Source organism: Mobula birostris, chromosome 6 (assembly GCF_030028105.1).
Source record: "Mobula birostris isolate sMobBir1 chromosome 6, sMobBir1.hap1, whole genome shotgun sequence".
Taxonomy (NCBI): domain Eukaryota; kingdom Metazoa; phylum Chordata; class Chondrichthyes; order Myliobatiformes; family Myliobatidae; genus Mobula; species Mobula birostris.
In genome coordinates, this window is record NC_092375.1 from 139,541,761 (window position 1) to 139,559,974 (window position 18,214).

Sequence of the window (18,214 nt, forward strand, 5' to 3'; positions counted from 1 at the left end):
GTCCTCATTTCTGCTTCTGCGGTATGGTGCTAAGATGCCTTTGGTCTCTCACATTTCCTCCGCCCTTCAGGGGTCCAATGAAGTGCTGTCTTAATGATAGGGTTGGCCTCTCTTGTCATCACATGCCCAATCCACCTCCAATGTTTCCTCATGATGATTATGGCCATGTCCTCTTGATGACACTGAAGGAGTAGGACTTGGGTGGAGATCTTTCTTAGCTAGAAAATACCGAGAACCTTCTGGAAGCTCATGGCAGGGACAACAACAGCTTGGCAAGGTTGTTCTCTGTTATGTGCCAACATTCTGGCCTGTACAAGAGTATGGACAGAACACGGCCCTGGTATAGCTTCTCCTTGGTGTGGATACTATACTTAATTAATCCCCATATGTAGCTCATTGATCTGAAGATGTTTCTAACTTTGCTGAGACTGCACTAGATATCGTTCTTTGTCCCACCATCCTGCTGAATGATGCCGCCCAGATAGGTGAATCTGCCAGTGCTGGTTAAGTCAATGCCATATGCCATGACGGGTGCAGGAGGAGACTCTACATTGAGGTGATAGTCTCAGTCTTTCTCTGGCTGAGGTCAACCTGTCCATCAAAGATACTCAGGTGTTGAGTTTACTCTTGCATGCGCTGGTATGTATGTGATAGTAATATGAGGTCATCCACAAAGTCACCGTCTTCTAAAGTCGAGAACAGAGTCTACCCAAAGCCTCTCTGCTCATCTTTTGGTATTGGTCTCGTATCCTAGTCAATTACCGGGTTAAACAATATTGTCAACATCACACAGCCTTGCCTGACCCCTGTCTTGACTTCAAAGCTCAAGCTGAAGTCCCCAACTGTGCAGGTGAAATTAGCATATAAACTCTGGATAAGCTAAACAATTTTGGAAGGATAGCACATGATCTGAGAATTCGCCAAAGGTTCTCCCTGTGGCTGTTATCCAAAGCCTTTTCAAAGTCCATGAAATTCACATACAGTTGTCTCTGTCACTCTGTGCACTGTTCTATAATGCTATGCAATATGAGGGTTTAGACAACACAGCCTGGTTCCTCCTGAAGCCAGCTTGCTCTTTCCTCAAGCACACACCAACAGCATCTGTAATCCACTGGACAATGACTTTGGCAAGGATCTTGCTGGGTACTGATAAAAGTGTGATGCCACGCCAGTTGTTGCAATCAAGTTAGTACTCTTTTCTTGGGGATCCTAACAATGACTCCCTTTGTCTAGTTCTTGAGTATTGCCCCCATTCCCAGATTATCGTAAACAGTGGTTGCAAGGTGTGTTGCTGCAACTTTTGGTTCAGCTTTGAACAGTTTGCCATTTCAATTGTCATGTCTTGGAGCTTTGCTGTTCTTTAATGATTTAATCACAGCAACAATCTCTTCTTTCTTGGGTGGATTTGTGTTGATGTCAAGGTCCTCTACTGGCTCTTGAATGCCAGATTCTTCTTCTGCCGGTGGACTATTCTGTAATTTTCTGAAATACTCTGTCCATTGTACTTCTTGCTCTTTCTCAGTTGTCAAAAGCAAGCAGTTCTTATTTCTCACAGGACACTATCTGGCCTGGAACTTCCCGCATACCAATTTTGAAATCTTGTACATATTTCCCTGATCACCTCAACCGGCTGCTGCTTTGGCCTCCTCTGCAAGGACTTCCATGTAGACTCTCTTACCCTTTCTTACAAATCTCTTCATTTTCTTGTTAGCTTCAGTGTATGCTAGTTGCTTCAGTGTATGTAGTTGAAGTTTTCAGCTTAATTTATATTGACTATGCATCTAACATTTTCTTCTTAATTTTCTGTATTTTTTTCTAATGCTGTCCATGCTTCCTGCTGTATCCATTCTTTGTTCTTCTTTCCAGCTCCATATCTTAGACAAGCCTCACTGCTCTCCTTGAAGACTGAGGCAATCTGGTTCTACATTGTGTTGATCCTGTCTACTGACACACTCTCAAGGTTTTGCAAGGCCTGGAATCTGTTCTTAAGATGAATGCTGAAGGCAGATCTCACACCAGTGTCCTTGAGCTTTTCAACGTTAAAACATTTTTGTACATGTGTTCTGGCCCCAGTGCTTCTCAGCTTGAGTTTCATCACTGCTATCTTCCTGCAACTGCTGCTCTGTTCACCTTTACAACCTGCAAGGATTGGTTCCACATACCATTGATCACTTAATGGTAAATCTGGCTCTTGTCATTGAGTGAGCACCATGTCAGTTTGTGGATTTCACGGTGAGGAAAGTGGGTCCCTCCTTTGGCCAGATAGTTCACGGCACAGAATTTCACCAGTCTTTCACTACTGTTATTCATTGTTCCACACCTGCACCTGCACTTTGGTGAAACAGCGAGGAACCAGGTGCTGCAAGACTGCCCAGACACTCGGTTTTGCCTGGGTGACATCATTGTTACCAGTGAGGATGACAAGGAACAGCCCCAAAATCTCAAAACAATGTTATAAAGATTTGAAGATTATGGGCTAATGCAACAAGTGTGAATTATTTCAAACAAGCATCCGTTTCTGTGGGGTCACAATATTGATGCACAAGGATTACACGTGTGCTGAGAAAATTCAAACATGTACCAAGGCCAAAGGACAAGACACAGCTGAGATCCTTTGTAGGATTTATCAATTACTGTAATAGTTTCCTGGCAAACCTGGCTGCTCTGCTCTACCCCTTGAACCCATTACTACAGATTGGGAAGAAATGGCAATGGACAAAGCAATGTGAAGTAACTTTTCAAAAGACAAAGGAAATGGTGACATCAGGCACTGTACTGACACATTATGAAGCACATTGCCCTTTATGCCTCACTTTATGATATATCTGCAATCATGTCCCATGTTAAGAGTGATGGAAGGGAACACACAATAGCCTTTGCATCACATTCCCTTATTGCTCCAGAGAATAAAATATGCACAGATTGCCAGAAAGGCATTCAGTCTGGTTTGGGGTTTAAAATGTTTCAATCAGTACTTGTATGGGAGAGAGTTTATCCTTATTACTGATCATCAACCACTGGTGTCCATTTTCAGTCCACGGAAGGGTGCTCCACTAACAGCAGCAGCACGAATGCAGAGATGGGCTCTGTTTCTTGGGGTACACAATTACAAGATCAAATTCAAGAGGACAACTAATTATGGAAAGTCTGATAGATTGGCCCATTAACCCTTGGAAAAGGAAATACCTGAAAAATTTACAAAAGAGGACACTTTGCTTGATGTATTCTCCCCAATGCAAATCACAGACACAGATCAGAGGGAGATCTGAAAAGACCTCACACAGACTCAGGAGTACATGGTCACTCAAAGTGGCTGGAATGTTCAGCTGAAATTTCAGATACCCCATTTTTACCAGCACTGGGATGAACTTGCCCTTGACAGGGTTGCCTTATGTGGGGATTGAGAATTGTTGTTACATCCAAACTGAGAGCTGAAATGTTGGAGGAGCTACATGCCAGTCACCTAGGTGTGGTCAAAATGAAAGCATTCACTCGAAGCTTTGTCTGGTGGCTTGCTGTAAATCAGGGGGTCGAGCAGTTAGCCATGCACTGTTTGAGATGCCAACATGTCCAGAAGAAAAGTATCCAGACCTGTCAGAACCACTTCCTGCAGGCCCAGAACCAACTCCTACAACCACCAAGGAAGAGGCCGCAGAACCTGAGGTCATTTCACAGCCTCAAGTTTCACCTGCCAAGCAGGGTGAACCCACCTTATCAGGAAAGATGTTGAGTAAGAAATCTTCCACAGCAATTTAATCTTTAGGCCTGAATGGGACAATTTTAAATTTATTATGCTGTGGACGTCTATATAGTAGTAGTATCATAGAGAGTACTGTGTGGTAGAAGTAAGAAGTATGTGAATGATATAGGTCATAACGCCACATCATATATGAGCGCCTCATTAAAGAAAAACAAAGTAGACCCGTTTTCTGGCTCCCGCGTTTTTTCTTCAATTAGTTTCTGAAGTTACAAAATGTAACAGTCATCCCCACATTTCTGTTCAAGTTAACCCTATTTAAGTGCAGCAGTGGCCATCATGACCTCTTCCAATTTCTGAGCCACTCTGAGTTGGATGAGAAAGAAAAAATACCAGATGATGATCATCAAGTATACTGTGCGTACCAGGATGAGCTGCATAAAGACACATCAGAGAGATTTCAGGATCTTCCCTTGATCCAAATTCCAGATCGAGTAATAAATCCATTCCTGAACACTCCTAATGAGGTATTAATAGGAAGGATGGAAGAAGAACTGATCTTGCTCCAAAGTAACTTTTGAGCTAAAGCTGAGGTTCAAAAAAAAAATCATATCACGTCTTTTGGTTGTAGAAATAAGTCTCTGAACTCTACCCTGCACTGTGGAAAAAAAGTCAAGATGTTCTTTATTGCCTTTCCAACATCACATTTAGTGGAGCATGGTTTCAATGCAGTTGCCCAACTTCTCTCAAAGCAATGAAACAGACTGTAAATGACTGAAAATGGGGATCTGAGACTACTTCAGAATGACATTCAGCCTGATGTTGAGAAGCTGATATCACTGTACCAAGCCCATCCATCTCATTGAAAGATGAAAAAGCAATGTAGTGAATAATTGACTACCGCTGTACACTCTAAAATTGTTGGTGAAAATTGTTTTTAAACTGTAATTAAATATATAATTTTATTTGTAGCTTTAAATAGATTTGAATAATTTTTGCAATTATTTGTCATTGCTTTGAATTTGAACTCTTCCTATTTTCTTTCACTACGTATTGTAGAGCAAATTTTTTTAATTTTTATGTAACGGCCGGAAAGGGAGAGGGGTGTGCTGGAGATGCGGTCTGGGAACCAGAAGGACGGTAACCTGAAGAAGTTTGGGAACCACTAAATTTTAGACCACACAAGGCAGCTTCACCTGGTTACTGAAACATCCCTTAATATCCCATGACAATTACCACAAAGCACAGTTTTCCAAGCTTCAGAATCAGGGAGAAGAGATTACTTTTCCAGTCTTTTTCTTTTATACATTCTTTCCACACACAACTTTTCTACAGTCTATCCAACCACTGGAACTTAGCTATAACCAGCAATCTTCCTTACCTTAACAATGGAATAAAGATCTTTTCCAAACCTCTACCTAACATCTTTAGAACAGTACAGCATAGGAACAGGACTTTCCACTCTTGATGTTGTGCTGAAATAGTTAAATTAGTAGTCGAATGCCCAACTAAATTAATCCCTTCTGCCAAGATAACATCCATATCCTCCCATTTCCTACACATTCACATGCCTCGAGAGCCACTAAGAGCATCATGAACGCATCTACCATATTTATTTCCACTACCACCAGTGGCAGAGCATTCCAGGAAGCCACCACTGTCATTGCATGGCACTGTCTCTAAAACACTTTATTCTGCACTGTTCTTCCTTCATGCACTTCAACACTGTACATACAGTGCCTATAAAATGTATTCACTCCGCCCCCTCCAGAAGTTTTCATGATGTATTGTTTTACAACATTGAATCACAATAGATTTAATTTGGCTTTTTTGACACTGATCAACAAAAAAGATTCTTTTGTGTCAAAGTGAAAACATATTTCCATATATTGGTCTAAATGCATTACAATTATTAAACACAAAATAATTGATTGCATAATTACTCACCCCCTTCATGTCAGTATTTAGTAGATGCATCTTTGGCAGCAAATACTACCTTGAGTCTGTATAGATATGTCTCTATCAGCCTTACACATCTAAACACTGCAATTTTTCCCCATTCTTCTTTACAAACCTGCTGAAGCTCTGTCAGATTGCATAGGGATCCTGAGTGAACAGCCTTTTACAAGTCCAGCACAAATTCTCAATTGGATTGAGGTCGGGACCCTGACTTGGCCACTCCAGGACATTAACTTGGTTGTTTTTAAGCCATTCCTGTGTAGCTTTGGCTTTATGCTTTGGGTCATTGTCTTGCTGGAAAACAAATTTTCTTCCAAGCACAGTTCTCTTGCAGACTGCATCAGGTTTTCCTCCAGGATTTCCCTGTATTTTGCTGCATTCATTTTAGCCTCTACCTTCACTAGTTTTCCAGGGCCTGCTACAGTGAAACATCCCCACAGCATGATGCAGCCACCACCACGCTTCATGGTAGGGATGGTGTGTTTTTGATGATGTGCGGTGTTTGGCTTATGCCAAACGCAGAGTTTAGTCTGATGGCCAAAAGGCTCAGTTTTGTTTTCATCACACCACAGAACCTCCTTCCAGCTGACTTCAGAGTCTCCCACATGCCTTCTGGCAAACTTTAGCCGAGATTTCATGAGAGAATTTTTTTCAACAGTTGCTTTCACTTTGCCACTCTCCCATAAAGCTGTGACTAGCGAAGCACCCAGGCAACAGTTGTTGTATGCACAGTCTCTCCCATCTCAGCCACTGAAGCTTGTTAACTCCTCCAGAGCTGCCATAGGTTTCTTGGTGGTCCCCCTCACTAGCCTTCTTTTTGTACAGGGACTCAGTTTTTGAGGGCGGCCTGCTCTAGGCAGATTTACAGCTGTGCCATCTTCTTTCCATTTCTTGATGATTGACTTAACTGTACTCCAGGAGATATTCAGTGACTTGGAAATTTTCTTGTATCTATCTCCTGACTTGTGCTTTTCAATAATTTTTTGTAGAGTTGCTTAGTGTCTGTTTGTCTTCATGGTGTAATTTTTGACAGGATACTGACTCACCAGCTGTTGGACCTTCTAGTTATGGGTGTAATTTTACGACAATCAATTGAAACACCTTAACTGAACACAGGCATTGAAAAACAGATCTCCATTTAACTAATTATGTGACTTCTAAAACCAATTAGCTGCACTAGTAATGATTTGATGTGTCATAATAAAGGGGGCGAATACATATGCAATCAATATTTTGTGGTTTAAGTTTGTAATTAATTTGGATCTCTTTGTAGAGATCTGTTTTCACTTTGGCACGAAGGAGTCTTTTTCTGTTGATCAATGTCAGAAAAAGCCAAATTAAATCCACTGAGATTCAATGTTGTAAAACAATACGAAAACTTCCGGGGGGGGGGGGGGGGGCGAATACTTTTTTATAGGCACTGTACCCAAATCAAAAGCCATGGATGAACCAGGAGATTTGTAGTCTGCTGCGGGCCAGGTTTGAGGCTTTCAAGCCTGGTGATCTAGGACTATACAAGGCGGCCAGGAATGACTTACAGAGGGCTAGCTAAAGAGCAAAAGAACAATTCCAAATGAGGCAGAATCAGATGAACGTCAACTCTGGCAGGGTTTACAGGCCATTACTTCCTACAAAGTGAAGCCTAACATCATAAATGGCAGTAATACTACACTCCCAGATGAGCTCAACGTCTTTTACGCGTGCTTCGAAAGGGAGAATAAAACTACATCTATGAGTATCCCTGCAGCATCTGGTAACCCTGTGATCTCTGTCTCAGAGGCCAACATCAGAATGTCTTTCAAGAGGGTGAAACCTCGCAAGGTGGCAGGCCCCAATGGTGTACCAGGTAGAGCTCTGAAAACCTATGCCAACCAACTGGTGGGTGTGTTCAAAGACATTTTCAATCTCTTATTGTTCAGTCACAAGCTTCCACCTGCTTCAAAAGGGCAACAATCATAACCATGCCCGAGAAGAGCAGGGAGACTGCCTTAGCGACCATCGTCTACTAATGATACAGTGATTTGAGAAGTTGATTATGGCTAGAATCAACTCCTGCCTAAGCAAGGACCTGGACCCACTCAATTTGCCTATCGCCACAATCGGTCTACAGCAGATGCAGTCACATTAGCTCTCCACACAGCCTTGGATCACCTGGACAATACCAACACTTATGTCAGGATGCTGCTTATTGACGAGAGCTCAGTGTTTAACACCATCACTCCTACAATTCTGATCAAGAAGCTCCGAAACCTGGGCCTCTGTAACTCCCTCTGCAACTTATTTCCTCACCTGAAGACCACAGTCAGTGTGGATTGGAAATAACCATTGAGCCTTGCTGATAATCAGCAATAGTGCACCTCAAAGATGCGTGGCTAGCCCACTGCTCTTCTATTTCTACACCCATGTATAAGTGGCTAGGCACAGTTCAAATGCCATCTCTAAATGTGCTGACGACACACTGTTGCTGGCAGAATTTCAGATGGAGACAAGAATGCACATCGGAGCAAGATCAATCAGCTGGTTGAGCGGTGTCACAGCAACACACTTGCATTCCATGTCAGTAAGACCCAAGAATTGATTGTTGACTTCAGAAAGGGTAAGACGAGGGAATACACAGTAGTACTTATCGAGGGGTCACAAGTGAAAAGGGTGAGCAATTTCAAGTTCCTGGGTGTCAACATCTCTGAGGTACTATCCTGATCCCAACAAGGCAGAGGTTGATAGGTTTTTGATTGATCACGACATGAAGAGATATGGGAGCTGCGAGGAAAATTGGATCAGCTTTGAAGAAATGGTGGAGAAGACTTGACGGGCCAAATTGCTTTACTCTGATCCTGTATCTTATGGTCTAATATTGATGCAGTTACAAAGGAGGCATGACAGCCTTCTATACTTCATTAGGAGTTTGAAGAGATTTGCCAAGTGACTGAAGATTCTCGCAAATTTCTATAGGTGTACCATGGAAAGCATTCTAACTGGCTGCATCACTGGCTGGTAGGAGGTGGGAGCACTGCACAGGAGCAGAATAAGCTATAGAAAGTTGTAAACTCAGTCAGCTCTATCATGGGCACTTAGCTGCCCCAGCATCCAGGACATCTTCAAGGATTGATGCCTCAAAAAGGTGGCATCCAGCATTAAGGACCCCCATCACCCAGGACATGCCCTCTTCTCATTGCCACCATTAGGCACACACCAAATGATTCAGGAACGGCCTCTTCCCCTCTGCCATCAGATTTATGAATGTTGAACCAATGAACAGTATCTCACTACTTTTTCTTTTTTTATACTTACTATAATTCATATTAAGCCTGATTCTGATTCTGAAATAGCTGAGCACCAGTGATTTCAGATTGAAGAACACAAGGATTCAAGCCTACAAGATTCTCTTTTTATCCATTTTGATGCAAGCATATTTCCCTTGCTAAAAAACCAGGCTGCAAAACTTTTCAATGAGTAAAACAGAGCAACAAGAAAGATGGTTTAAAGCTGTAACAGGAAAGTTTAACAATTATTATAATTATTCTTACCTGTTCTTCATCAGGAAGCTCTATAGCTTCATACTGCAAAACCTTAGATGTCTCACTGAAAAACAAAGTTATTACTGTTAGACCTAAAATAGCTATGCTGCAGATATTCAGTTTTAGAGACTTTTTAAAATAAATAAGTCCATCCGTAATCTATTAGCAGCTTCTGCAGATGAAGCATCTTCATGATAACATGAGGAACTGCCACAAAGGCCCATGCTCTTGGCCTTCACCTTTCTTTCACTCTCCTTCAAGCATTCACAGATTTTCTGTGACACCAGATCATCATCATGTGCTGTGTCGTATTACGTGGGCGATCATGATCTAAGATCATTATTGTTCTTGGTAAATTCTGCATAAGTAGCTTGCCATGGCTTTCTTTTGGAACATGTCTTTCCAAACAGATGACCCCAGCCATAGTCAATGCTCTTCAGAGATTGTCTGTGGTCACATAACCAGAACTTGTGATATGCACCAGCTGCTCATACAACCATCCACCATCTGCTCCCATGACTTCACATGACCCCGACTGGGGGGCTAAGCAGGTGCTATACTTTGACCTGCAAGTTAGTGGAGGGAAGGAGCGCCTTACACCTCTTTAGATAGAGATGCGTCTCCACCCCACTACCCAAAACTGGAAATTACTACCATGAAAATGCTAACAAAATACTATTCACTTTTTTAAATTGGTTGATGCACAACAGTTTAATGAATTTTCCAGTGAAGAGATGCATCCAGAGCAGGCACTGGGAACAGGGACTCCTTAGTGTCCAGTCCATACTCTTAGCTCATCTCTGAAGCAGATGCTGAACTATCAGGATTCTGAACAATGGGACAACTGGTGTTTCACTGCAGTTGGTGTTTTACTGCAGTTTTATTCTTTCACATTTAAGCTGGCTTATTATTGCCACTTATTAATGTGAACTTCGGTGGAAGTTCTCGATGGCAAGCATCCGCAATGAGTCAGGACTAATTACTCGATTGCCGTGGGATAGAAGTGCGGTATGGGAATACCATATGGCAACAAATTCATGACAAGAGACTGGTACAGGATAAAAAGAACATTTACAAAACTAAGTTTAAACAAAAAATGTATTTCATAAGGAAGCTGCTTTGGCAAAATGTGCAAATAAACATTGCTTAAACAGCAATGTATATGCGCAATCATTCAATATGTTAAGAATTATGAACACACGAACCCATTTTTTTTGGAAAAGTCAGTCGTGGGATTTTATTTAAAACAGGCCTTCAAACAGAAATGCAAACTATCAGCAACACGCAGAGTACGGGATCATCATTGTTGCCATTTTTAAAACCCTCGTCATTTTTTCCAGAACAAAGGCATCAGTGTCTGACTTATTTGATTTTGTAACGGAAGCAGATTTCTGTGAAGTATTCCGCTTGACATTTAGCTTAAATGTCACAAAAACAAACAATGAAAGGTTATGTTAATAGGCTGTACGTCTGGAAAGCTCAGCTTGCACACTCATTTCACAAAATGTGTAAGTATTTAAAATCGCCACCCATTGACATTGGCAAAATAGAAACAAATATGAAAGGGTTAGAATTCTAAATTCAAAATAAGTTTTGGGTGCAGTTACAATGCTGAAGAGTCAGGGAATTCACTGCTGTTGCATGAGTATCGAAAGCTACAGGTACAGGGCAGCACTATAGCATAGTGGACAGCATGGTATTGGCAACCCAGGTTCAATTCCTGCCACTGACTGTAAGGAGTTTGTACGGTCTCCCTGTGACCACATGGGTTTCCTCTGGATGCTCTGGTTTCCTCCCACAGTCCAAAGACTAGTTGGTAGGTTAACTGGTCATTGTAATTTATCCTATGATTAGGTGAGGATTAAATTGGGGGGATTGCTGAGCAGCATGGCTCAAAGAGCCAGAAGGGCCTATTTTGTGCTGCATCTCAATAAATAAATAAATAGAAAGCTGAGAGAATTGAACATTAGCTGCTCAAGAGAGGCTGTGGCAAGGAGTGAGAGGTGGGATATAGGTTCTTTACTTTGTACAGAAAGATCAATCTTTAAATTCAAACATGTTCACCACACACTCACAAGTGGGAACACAGGATTGCTTTTTCCAGATGGAACACTGAGAAAGTTTTTGATATTAGAAACATAGGAAATATTGGGTCTGAAGGCTGATAAGTCCCCGGGACCTGATGGTCTGCATCCCAGGGTACTTAAGGAGGAGGCTTTAGAAATCATGGATGCATTGGTAATCATTTCCCAATGTTCTATAGATTCAGGATCAGCTCCTGTGGATTGAAGAGTGGCTAATGTTGTCCCTCTCTTCAAGAAGGGAGGAAGAGAGAAAACAGGGAATTATAGACCGGTTAGCCTGACGTCGGTGGTGGGAAAGATGCTGGAGTCAATTATAAAAGATGAAATTACAACACATCTAGATAGCAGTAACAGGATCGGTCCGAGTCAGCATGGATTTACGAAGGGGAAATTGTGCTTGACTAATCTCTTGGAATTTTTTGAGGATGTAACTATGAAAATGGACAAGGGTCAGCCAGTGGATATACTGTACCTGGACTTTCAGAAAGCCTTTGATAAAGTCCCACATAGGAGATTAGACGGCAAAATTAGGGCACATGGTATTGGGGGCAGAGTACTGACATGGATTGAAAATTGGCTGGCTGACAGAAAACAAAGAGTAGCGATTAACGGACCCCTTTCGGAATGGCAGGCGGTGACCAGTGGGGTACCGCAGGGTTCAGTGCTGGGACCACAGGTGTTTACAATATATATTAATGATGTAGATGAGGGAATTAAAAGTAACATTAGCAAATTTGCCGATGACACAAAGCTGGGTGGCAGTGTGAAATGTGAGGAGGATGTTATGAGAATGCAGGGTGACTTGGACAGGCTGGGTGAGTGGGCAGATGCATGGCAGATGCAGTTTAATGTGGATAAATGTGAGGTTATCCACTTTGATGGTAAGGACGGGAAGACAGATTATTATCGAAATGGAGTCAAGTTAGGAAAAGGGGAAGTACAACGAGATCTAGGTGTTCTTGTACATCAGTCACTGAAAGCAAGCATGCAAGTACAACAGGCTGTGAAGAAAACTAATGGCATGCTGGCCTTCATAACAAGGGGAATTGAGTATAAGAGCAAAGAAGTCCTTCTGCAGCAGTACAGGGCCCTGCTGAGACAACACCTGGAGTACTGTGTGCAGTTTTGGTCTCCAAATTTGAGGAAGGACATTTTTGCTATTGAGGGAGTGCAGCGTAGGTTCACAAGGTTAATTCCCGGGATGGCGGGACTGTCATATGTCGAAAGATTGGAGCGACTGGGTTTGTGTACTCTGGAATTTAGAAGGCTGAGAGGGGATCTTATTAAAACATATAAGATTATTAAGAGATTGGACACGCTGCAGGCAGGAAGCATATTCCCGCTGATGGGTGAGTCCAGAACCAGAGGCCACAGTTTAAGAATTAGGGGTAGGCCATTTAGAACGGAGTTGAGGAAAAACTTTTTCACCCACAGAGTGCTGGATATATGGAATGCTCTGCCCCAGAATGCTGTGGAGGCCAAGTCTCTGGATGCTTTCAAAGAAGAGATGGATAGAGCTCCTAAAGATAGCAGAATCAAAGGTTATGGGGATCAGGCAGGAACTGGATATAGACTGTGGATGATCAGCCATGATCACAGTGAATGGCGGTGCTGGCTCGAAGGGCTGAATGGCCTACTCCTGCACCTATTGTCTATTGTCTAAAACCTACAGCACAATACAGGCTCTTTGGCCCAAAAAGCTGTGCCGAACATGTCCTCACCTTATAACTACCTAGGCTTACCCATAGCCCTCTATTTTTCTAAGCTCCATGTACCTATCCAGGCGTCTCTTAAGAAATCTATCATTTTCGCCTCCACCACTGCCACTGGCAGCCCATTCCACGCACTCACCACTCTCTGTGTAAAAAACTTACCCCGACATCTCCACTGTACCCACCGCCAAACACCTTAAAACTGTGCCCTCTCGTGCTAGCCATTTCAGCCCCGGGAAAAAGCCTCTGACTATCCACATGATCAATGCCTGTCATTATCTTGTACATCTCTATCAGGTCACCTCTCATCCTCAGTCGCTCCAAGGAGAAAAGGCCGAGTTCACTCAATCTATTCTCATAAGGCATGCTCCCCAATACAGGCAACATCCTTGTAAATCTCCTCTGCACCCTTTCTATGGTTTCCACATCCTTCCTGTAGTGAGGCGACCAGAATTAAGCACAGTACTCCAAGTGGAGTCTGACCAGATCCCTATATAGCTGCAACATTACCTCTCGGCTCTTAAACTCAATCCCATGATTGATGAAGGCCAATGCACCGTATGGCTTCTTAACCACAGAGTCAACCTGCGTAGCAGCCTTGAGTGTCCTATGGACTCGGACTCCAAGATTCCTCTGATCCTCCACACTGCCAAGAGTCTTGCCATTAATGCTATATTCTGCCATCATATTTGACCTACCAAAATGAACCACCTCATATTTATCTGGGTTGAACTCCATCTGCCATTACCCAGCCCAATTTTGCATCCTATCAATGTCCCACTGTAACCTCTAATGGCCCTCCACACTATCCGCAACACCCCCAACCTTTGCGTCATCAGCAAATTTACTAACACATCCCTCAACTTCTTCATCCAGGTCGTTTATAAAAATCACAAAGAGTAGGGGTCCCAGAACAGATCAGATATTGTACAGTAGATCATGACTGTCACAATACTGAGTTTTGGATTAAGTAGAATACTTAATTGACTACAAAGTTAAAAGTAAATGGAGATTATTGCTCAAATTTAAAAACATTGAGAACTGACATTCCACAACAATTGGTGCGCGACTATTAAGTACAATTCACATGTACTGCTTGGATTCACAATTACTTCTAATTCTGGAAGCTTGTCAGTAACATCAAATTTTGAGTCTTGTAAGGATCGATGGGTAATACAGAGGTGTTCAATATTAACAAACTTGCAAAATTATTTTAAATTAAATAATTTCAATGTAAAGTTATAAGTGGATGTGACAATGTCAGAATGTGTAGCCAAAAGGGTTAAAGGGGTACAGAGACCAAATAAACAAATCACAAAACAGAGACTGTTTAAACGCATAAAAGCGTTAGGGTTTGATTTCAAAAACAGAGAAATTATCTAAGTTTGCAGAGGACAAATAGAGCATTGTGTGTAGTTCTGCTCACCTACCTACAGGAAAGATATCACTAGGATTGAAAAGAGTACAGAGAAAATTTACAAGGATGTTGCTGGGACTTGAGGACCTCAGTTATAGGGAAAGCTTAAATAGATTAGCATGTTATTCCTGGATCATAGCACGACGGGAGATTTGATAGGAGTATACAAAGTTACGAGGAGTATAGATAAGATGAATGCAAGCTGGCTTTTTCCACTGAGATTGGATGAGAGCAAAAGTAGAGGTCATTAGGTTAAAGGAGAAAGGTGAAATATGTAAGGGGTAACCTGAGAGGGAACTTCTTCACTCAGAGTGGTGCGACTTTGGATCCAGCTGCCAGCGGAAATGGTGGATGCGGGTTTAATTACAATGTTTAAAAAAAAGTTAGGGTGGGAGGGTTATAGTCCAGGTGTAGGTCAATGGGTCTAAGCAGAATAACAGTTTGGCATGGACTAAATGGGCCAAAGGGCCTGTTTCTGTGCTGTAGTGCTCAATCCTTCTATGAATCTAACACTCATGAAGTCATTCTGAGAATACTGTGGACAGGTACTTGGTCTCTATATTATACATAGATGCAAAAGTAATTTACTTGGATAATACTCAACTGAGAACTTATGACTATCAGAAAAGATTAAATAGGTTGACACAACTTTCATGGAAAGGAGATTATTACAAGATCTTCAAAATTATGAAATACAAATGGACAAATAAAGAAAAAGTTCAGAACTGTAGGAATACTTCATTGGGAATGTCAGGAGAAAAAAAGGGACATCATGATGGGTTAGATGGAGAGAGATGGAAGAGAGCTATTTGGAACATAAACACCAGTATGAGCCATTCAGCCCAGCAATCCTATTAATGCTTTAAAGTACAAAGTCTGTTGTGCTGTGACACCAGATTGGTTGAAAAGTCATAAACTCTTTGCATTGAAACCCAAAAATTAATATAGGGTTTGCACTACACTTACCGAATCTCTGGAATGAACGACTTCTTGTAGACCTCTTCGATGCTTTGCAGATAAGCTGTAGAAATATTCTGTTCATATTTCTGCATAGGAAAAGACAGTTCACTGAGGTGCAAATGAAGGTTATAACTACAAGGAAAATCTTCTAAACTAGAATTTGCAGAGTTCACTGAAATCAAATATCTCCAGGAAACAAACTTGATCCACCATCAATTGACCTTCAAGAACCAGCAAAGAAGCAAAGCATTGCTGCTCTTAAAGTAATACTTAGTGAATGGTGAATACTGATCAGAAGATCAGAATACTCATGTACAAACTGTTCTATAGAAGACATTGCATCTACCCAAAAAGAACAGTTAGCAATACGTTAACCAACAATTGACTCAATGAAGTAAAAACTGCAGTATCTCAAACACTGAAACAGATTTCGGACCAAAATTAGACGTAAGTCTTGGAGTTAGGAATCAAGTTAGGGCAAGTCTTGTTCAGTTTTATTCCCATTCCTACTTAAATGGCTTGACATTGTCCAGCTCATTACAACAGGGCATTGAGGTAGTACAAGGTAAACTAGCAACAGAGGGCAGAATAAGGTGTTACATTTGCACAGCAAAGTGCAGCACAGGTAATGTGCAAGACCCTAACAAAGTAGACTGTGAGATCAAGAATCCATCTTATCATAGGTAACTGCTCAATAAACTTATAACAGTGGGGTGGTGGGGGGGGGGATTATGCTGGCTGCTTTACTGAGGCAGCAGGAAATGTAGACAGCGCCCATGAACGGCAGGCTTATTTCTGTGATGTGCTAAACTCTGCATTTTTTTGTGGTCAAAGGCAGAACAGTTGTCATATCAAGCAGTGATGCATCCAGGTAGGATGCCTTCTATGGTGCATCTCTGAAAATTGGTGATGGTCAGAGAATCCATGGCAAATTTCTTCAGCCTCCTGAGGAAGTAGAGGCAATGGTCAGCTTTCTTAGCCATGGTGTCAACATGACTAAGTTGACAACATGACCAATGCCAAATTGAAACCATATCCTTGCTTTAAGACGACCACTATAGTACCCAAAACAAGGTCATGTGCTTGGGACCAATATCCTTGTGGGCAGATTGCTGGAGCTGTCTGGGACGATTTAAACTAATTTGGCAGGGGAATAGAGATTGGGGTGATAGAACTGAGTTTGAGGTAGTTGGTTTACACACAGAGGCAACGTGTAGCAACAGTGCTAGCAAGGAGAGGTTGATGATAGATCAAAATTGCAGTCAATGGGTTGAGTTACAATGTAAAAGATGAACAAAATTGAAAAGGGAGAATACAGGACTGAAGGAGTTATGTTTTTATTGCATGCAGTATACAGCCCAAGGTAGATTAACTTGTAGCAGTTACAAATTGGTATGTATGAAATCGTGGGCATCACTGAAACGTGGCTGAAAGAAGATTATATCTGGGAGCTTAATGTCCAAGGATACACATTGGATGTAAAAGACAAGTAGGTAGGTGGAGAGAGAGGGTGACTCTATGGTAAAAAGTGAAATCAAATCATTAATAGAGATGACATAAGACCAGAAGGTGTAGAATTGTTGTGGGTAGAGCCAAGAAACTGCAAGGATAAAAAGAACCTTATTGGAGTTATATACAGGCCTCTGAACAGTGGCAAGTATGTGGGATATGAATAACAACGCAAAATAAAAAAGGCGTGTAATAGCAATAGTCATGGGGAATTTCAATATGCAGATAGATTGGAAAAATCGGGTTGGTGATGGATCCCAAGCGGGGGAATTTGTAGAATGCTTACAAGATGGCTTTTTAGTGCAGCTCATGGTTGAGCCCACTTGGGAAACAACAAATCTGGATTGGATGTTGTACAGTGAACCAGAATTAATTAGGGAGTTTAAGGTCAAAGGAGCAGTAATCATAATATGATAAAATTCACCCTGCAATTTGAGGAAGTCAGCTTTATCAGTATTACAGTAAAGGGAATTACAGAGGCATGAAAGAGGAGCTGGCTAAAATTGATAGGTAGGGAACAGTGGCAGGGATGACGGTACAACATCAACGGCTGGAATTTCTGGGAGTAATTCAGAGGGAACAATTCTGAAGGTGTACGACAGATACATCCTAAAGATGATGCATTCTAGAGGCACGATGATGCAGCCATGTCTGACAAGTCAAAGCCAACATAAAAGTCAAAAAGAGGGCATATAATAGAGCAAAAATTAGAGGGACGTTAGAGGATTCGAAAGCTTTTAAAAACAAACAGAAGGAAACAAAAAAGTCATAAAGGAGCAAAAGATGAAATACAAAGGTAAGCTAGCCAATAATATTAAAGAGACTACCAGAAGTTCCTTCAGATATATGAAGTGTAAAAGAGAGATGAGACCTCTGGAAAATGATGCTGGTGAGCTAGTAATGGGGGACAAGGAAATGGCGGATGAACCGAATAAGTATTTTACATCAGTTTTTGTTTACGAAGGAGGATACTAGCAGAATGCCAGATGTTTGAGAGTGCCAGGGGGCAGAAGTGTGTGAAGTTGCCATTATTAGGGAGAAGGTAATTGGAAACTGAAAGGTCTGAAGACAGTCAAGTCACCTGGACCAGATGGTCTGCACCAGAAGATCTGAAAGAGGTAGCTAAAGAGATTGAGGGATTAGTAAGAGTCACTCTACTCTTCAAGAAGGGAGAAAGGCAGAAGAAAGGAAACTATGGGCCAGTTAGTCTGATGTCAGTGGTTGGGAAGATATTGGAGTCGATTGTTAACCATGTGGTTTTGGGGTACCTGGAGGCACATTTTAAAATAGGCCAAAGCCAGCATGGTTTTAAGGAAAGATTTTGCCTGACAAATCTGTTGGAATTCTTTGAAGAAATA

General features: G+C 41.7%; 1 protein-coding gene across 2 annotated transcripts in view; it reads right to left on the reverse strand.

The window, feature by feature from the left end:
• Nucleotides 1–18,214, reverse strand: part of ndufa10 (NADH:ubiquinone oxidoreductase subunit A10) — a 99,015-nt gene that overhangs the window by 36,218 nt on the left and 44,583 nt on the right. For both annotated transcript variants that reach the window (XM_072261466.1, XM_072261467.1), the window contains exons 6-7: nucleotides 15,354–15,433; nucleotides 9,184–9,238 (exon numbers count right to left, since the gene is read on the reverse strand). In XM_072261466.1, coding sequence (XP_072117567.1) covers nucleotides 9,184–9,238; nucleotides 15,354–15,433 — 135 coding nt within the window. The remainder of the gene's footprint in view (nucleotides 1–9,183; nucleotides 9,239–15,353; nucleotides 15,434–18,214) is intronic.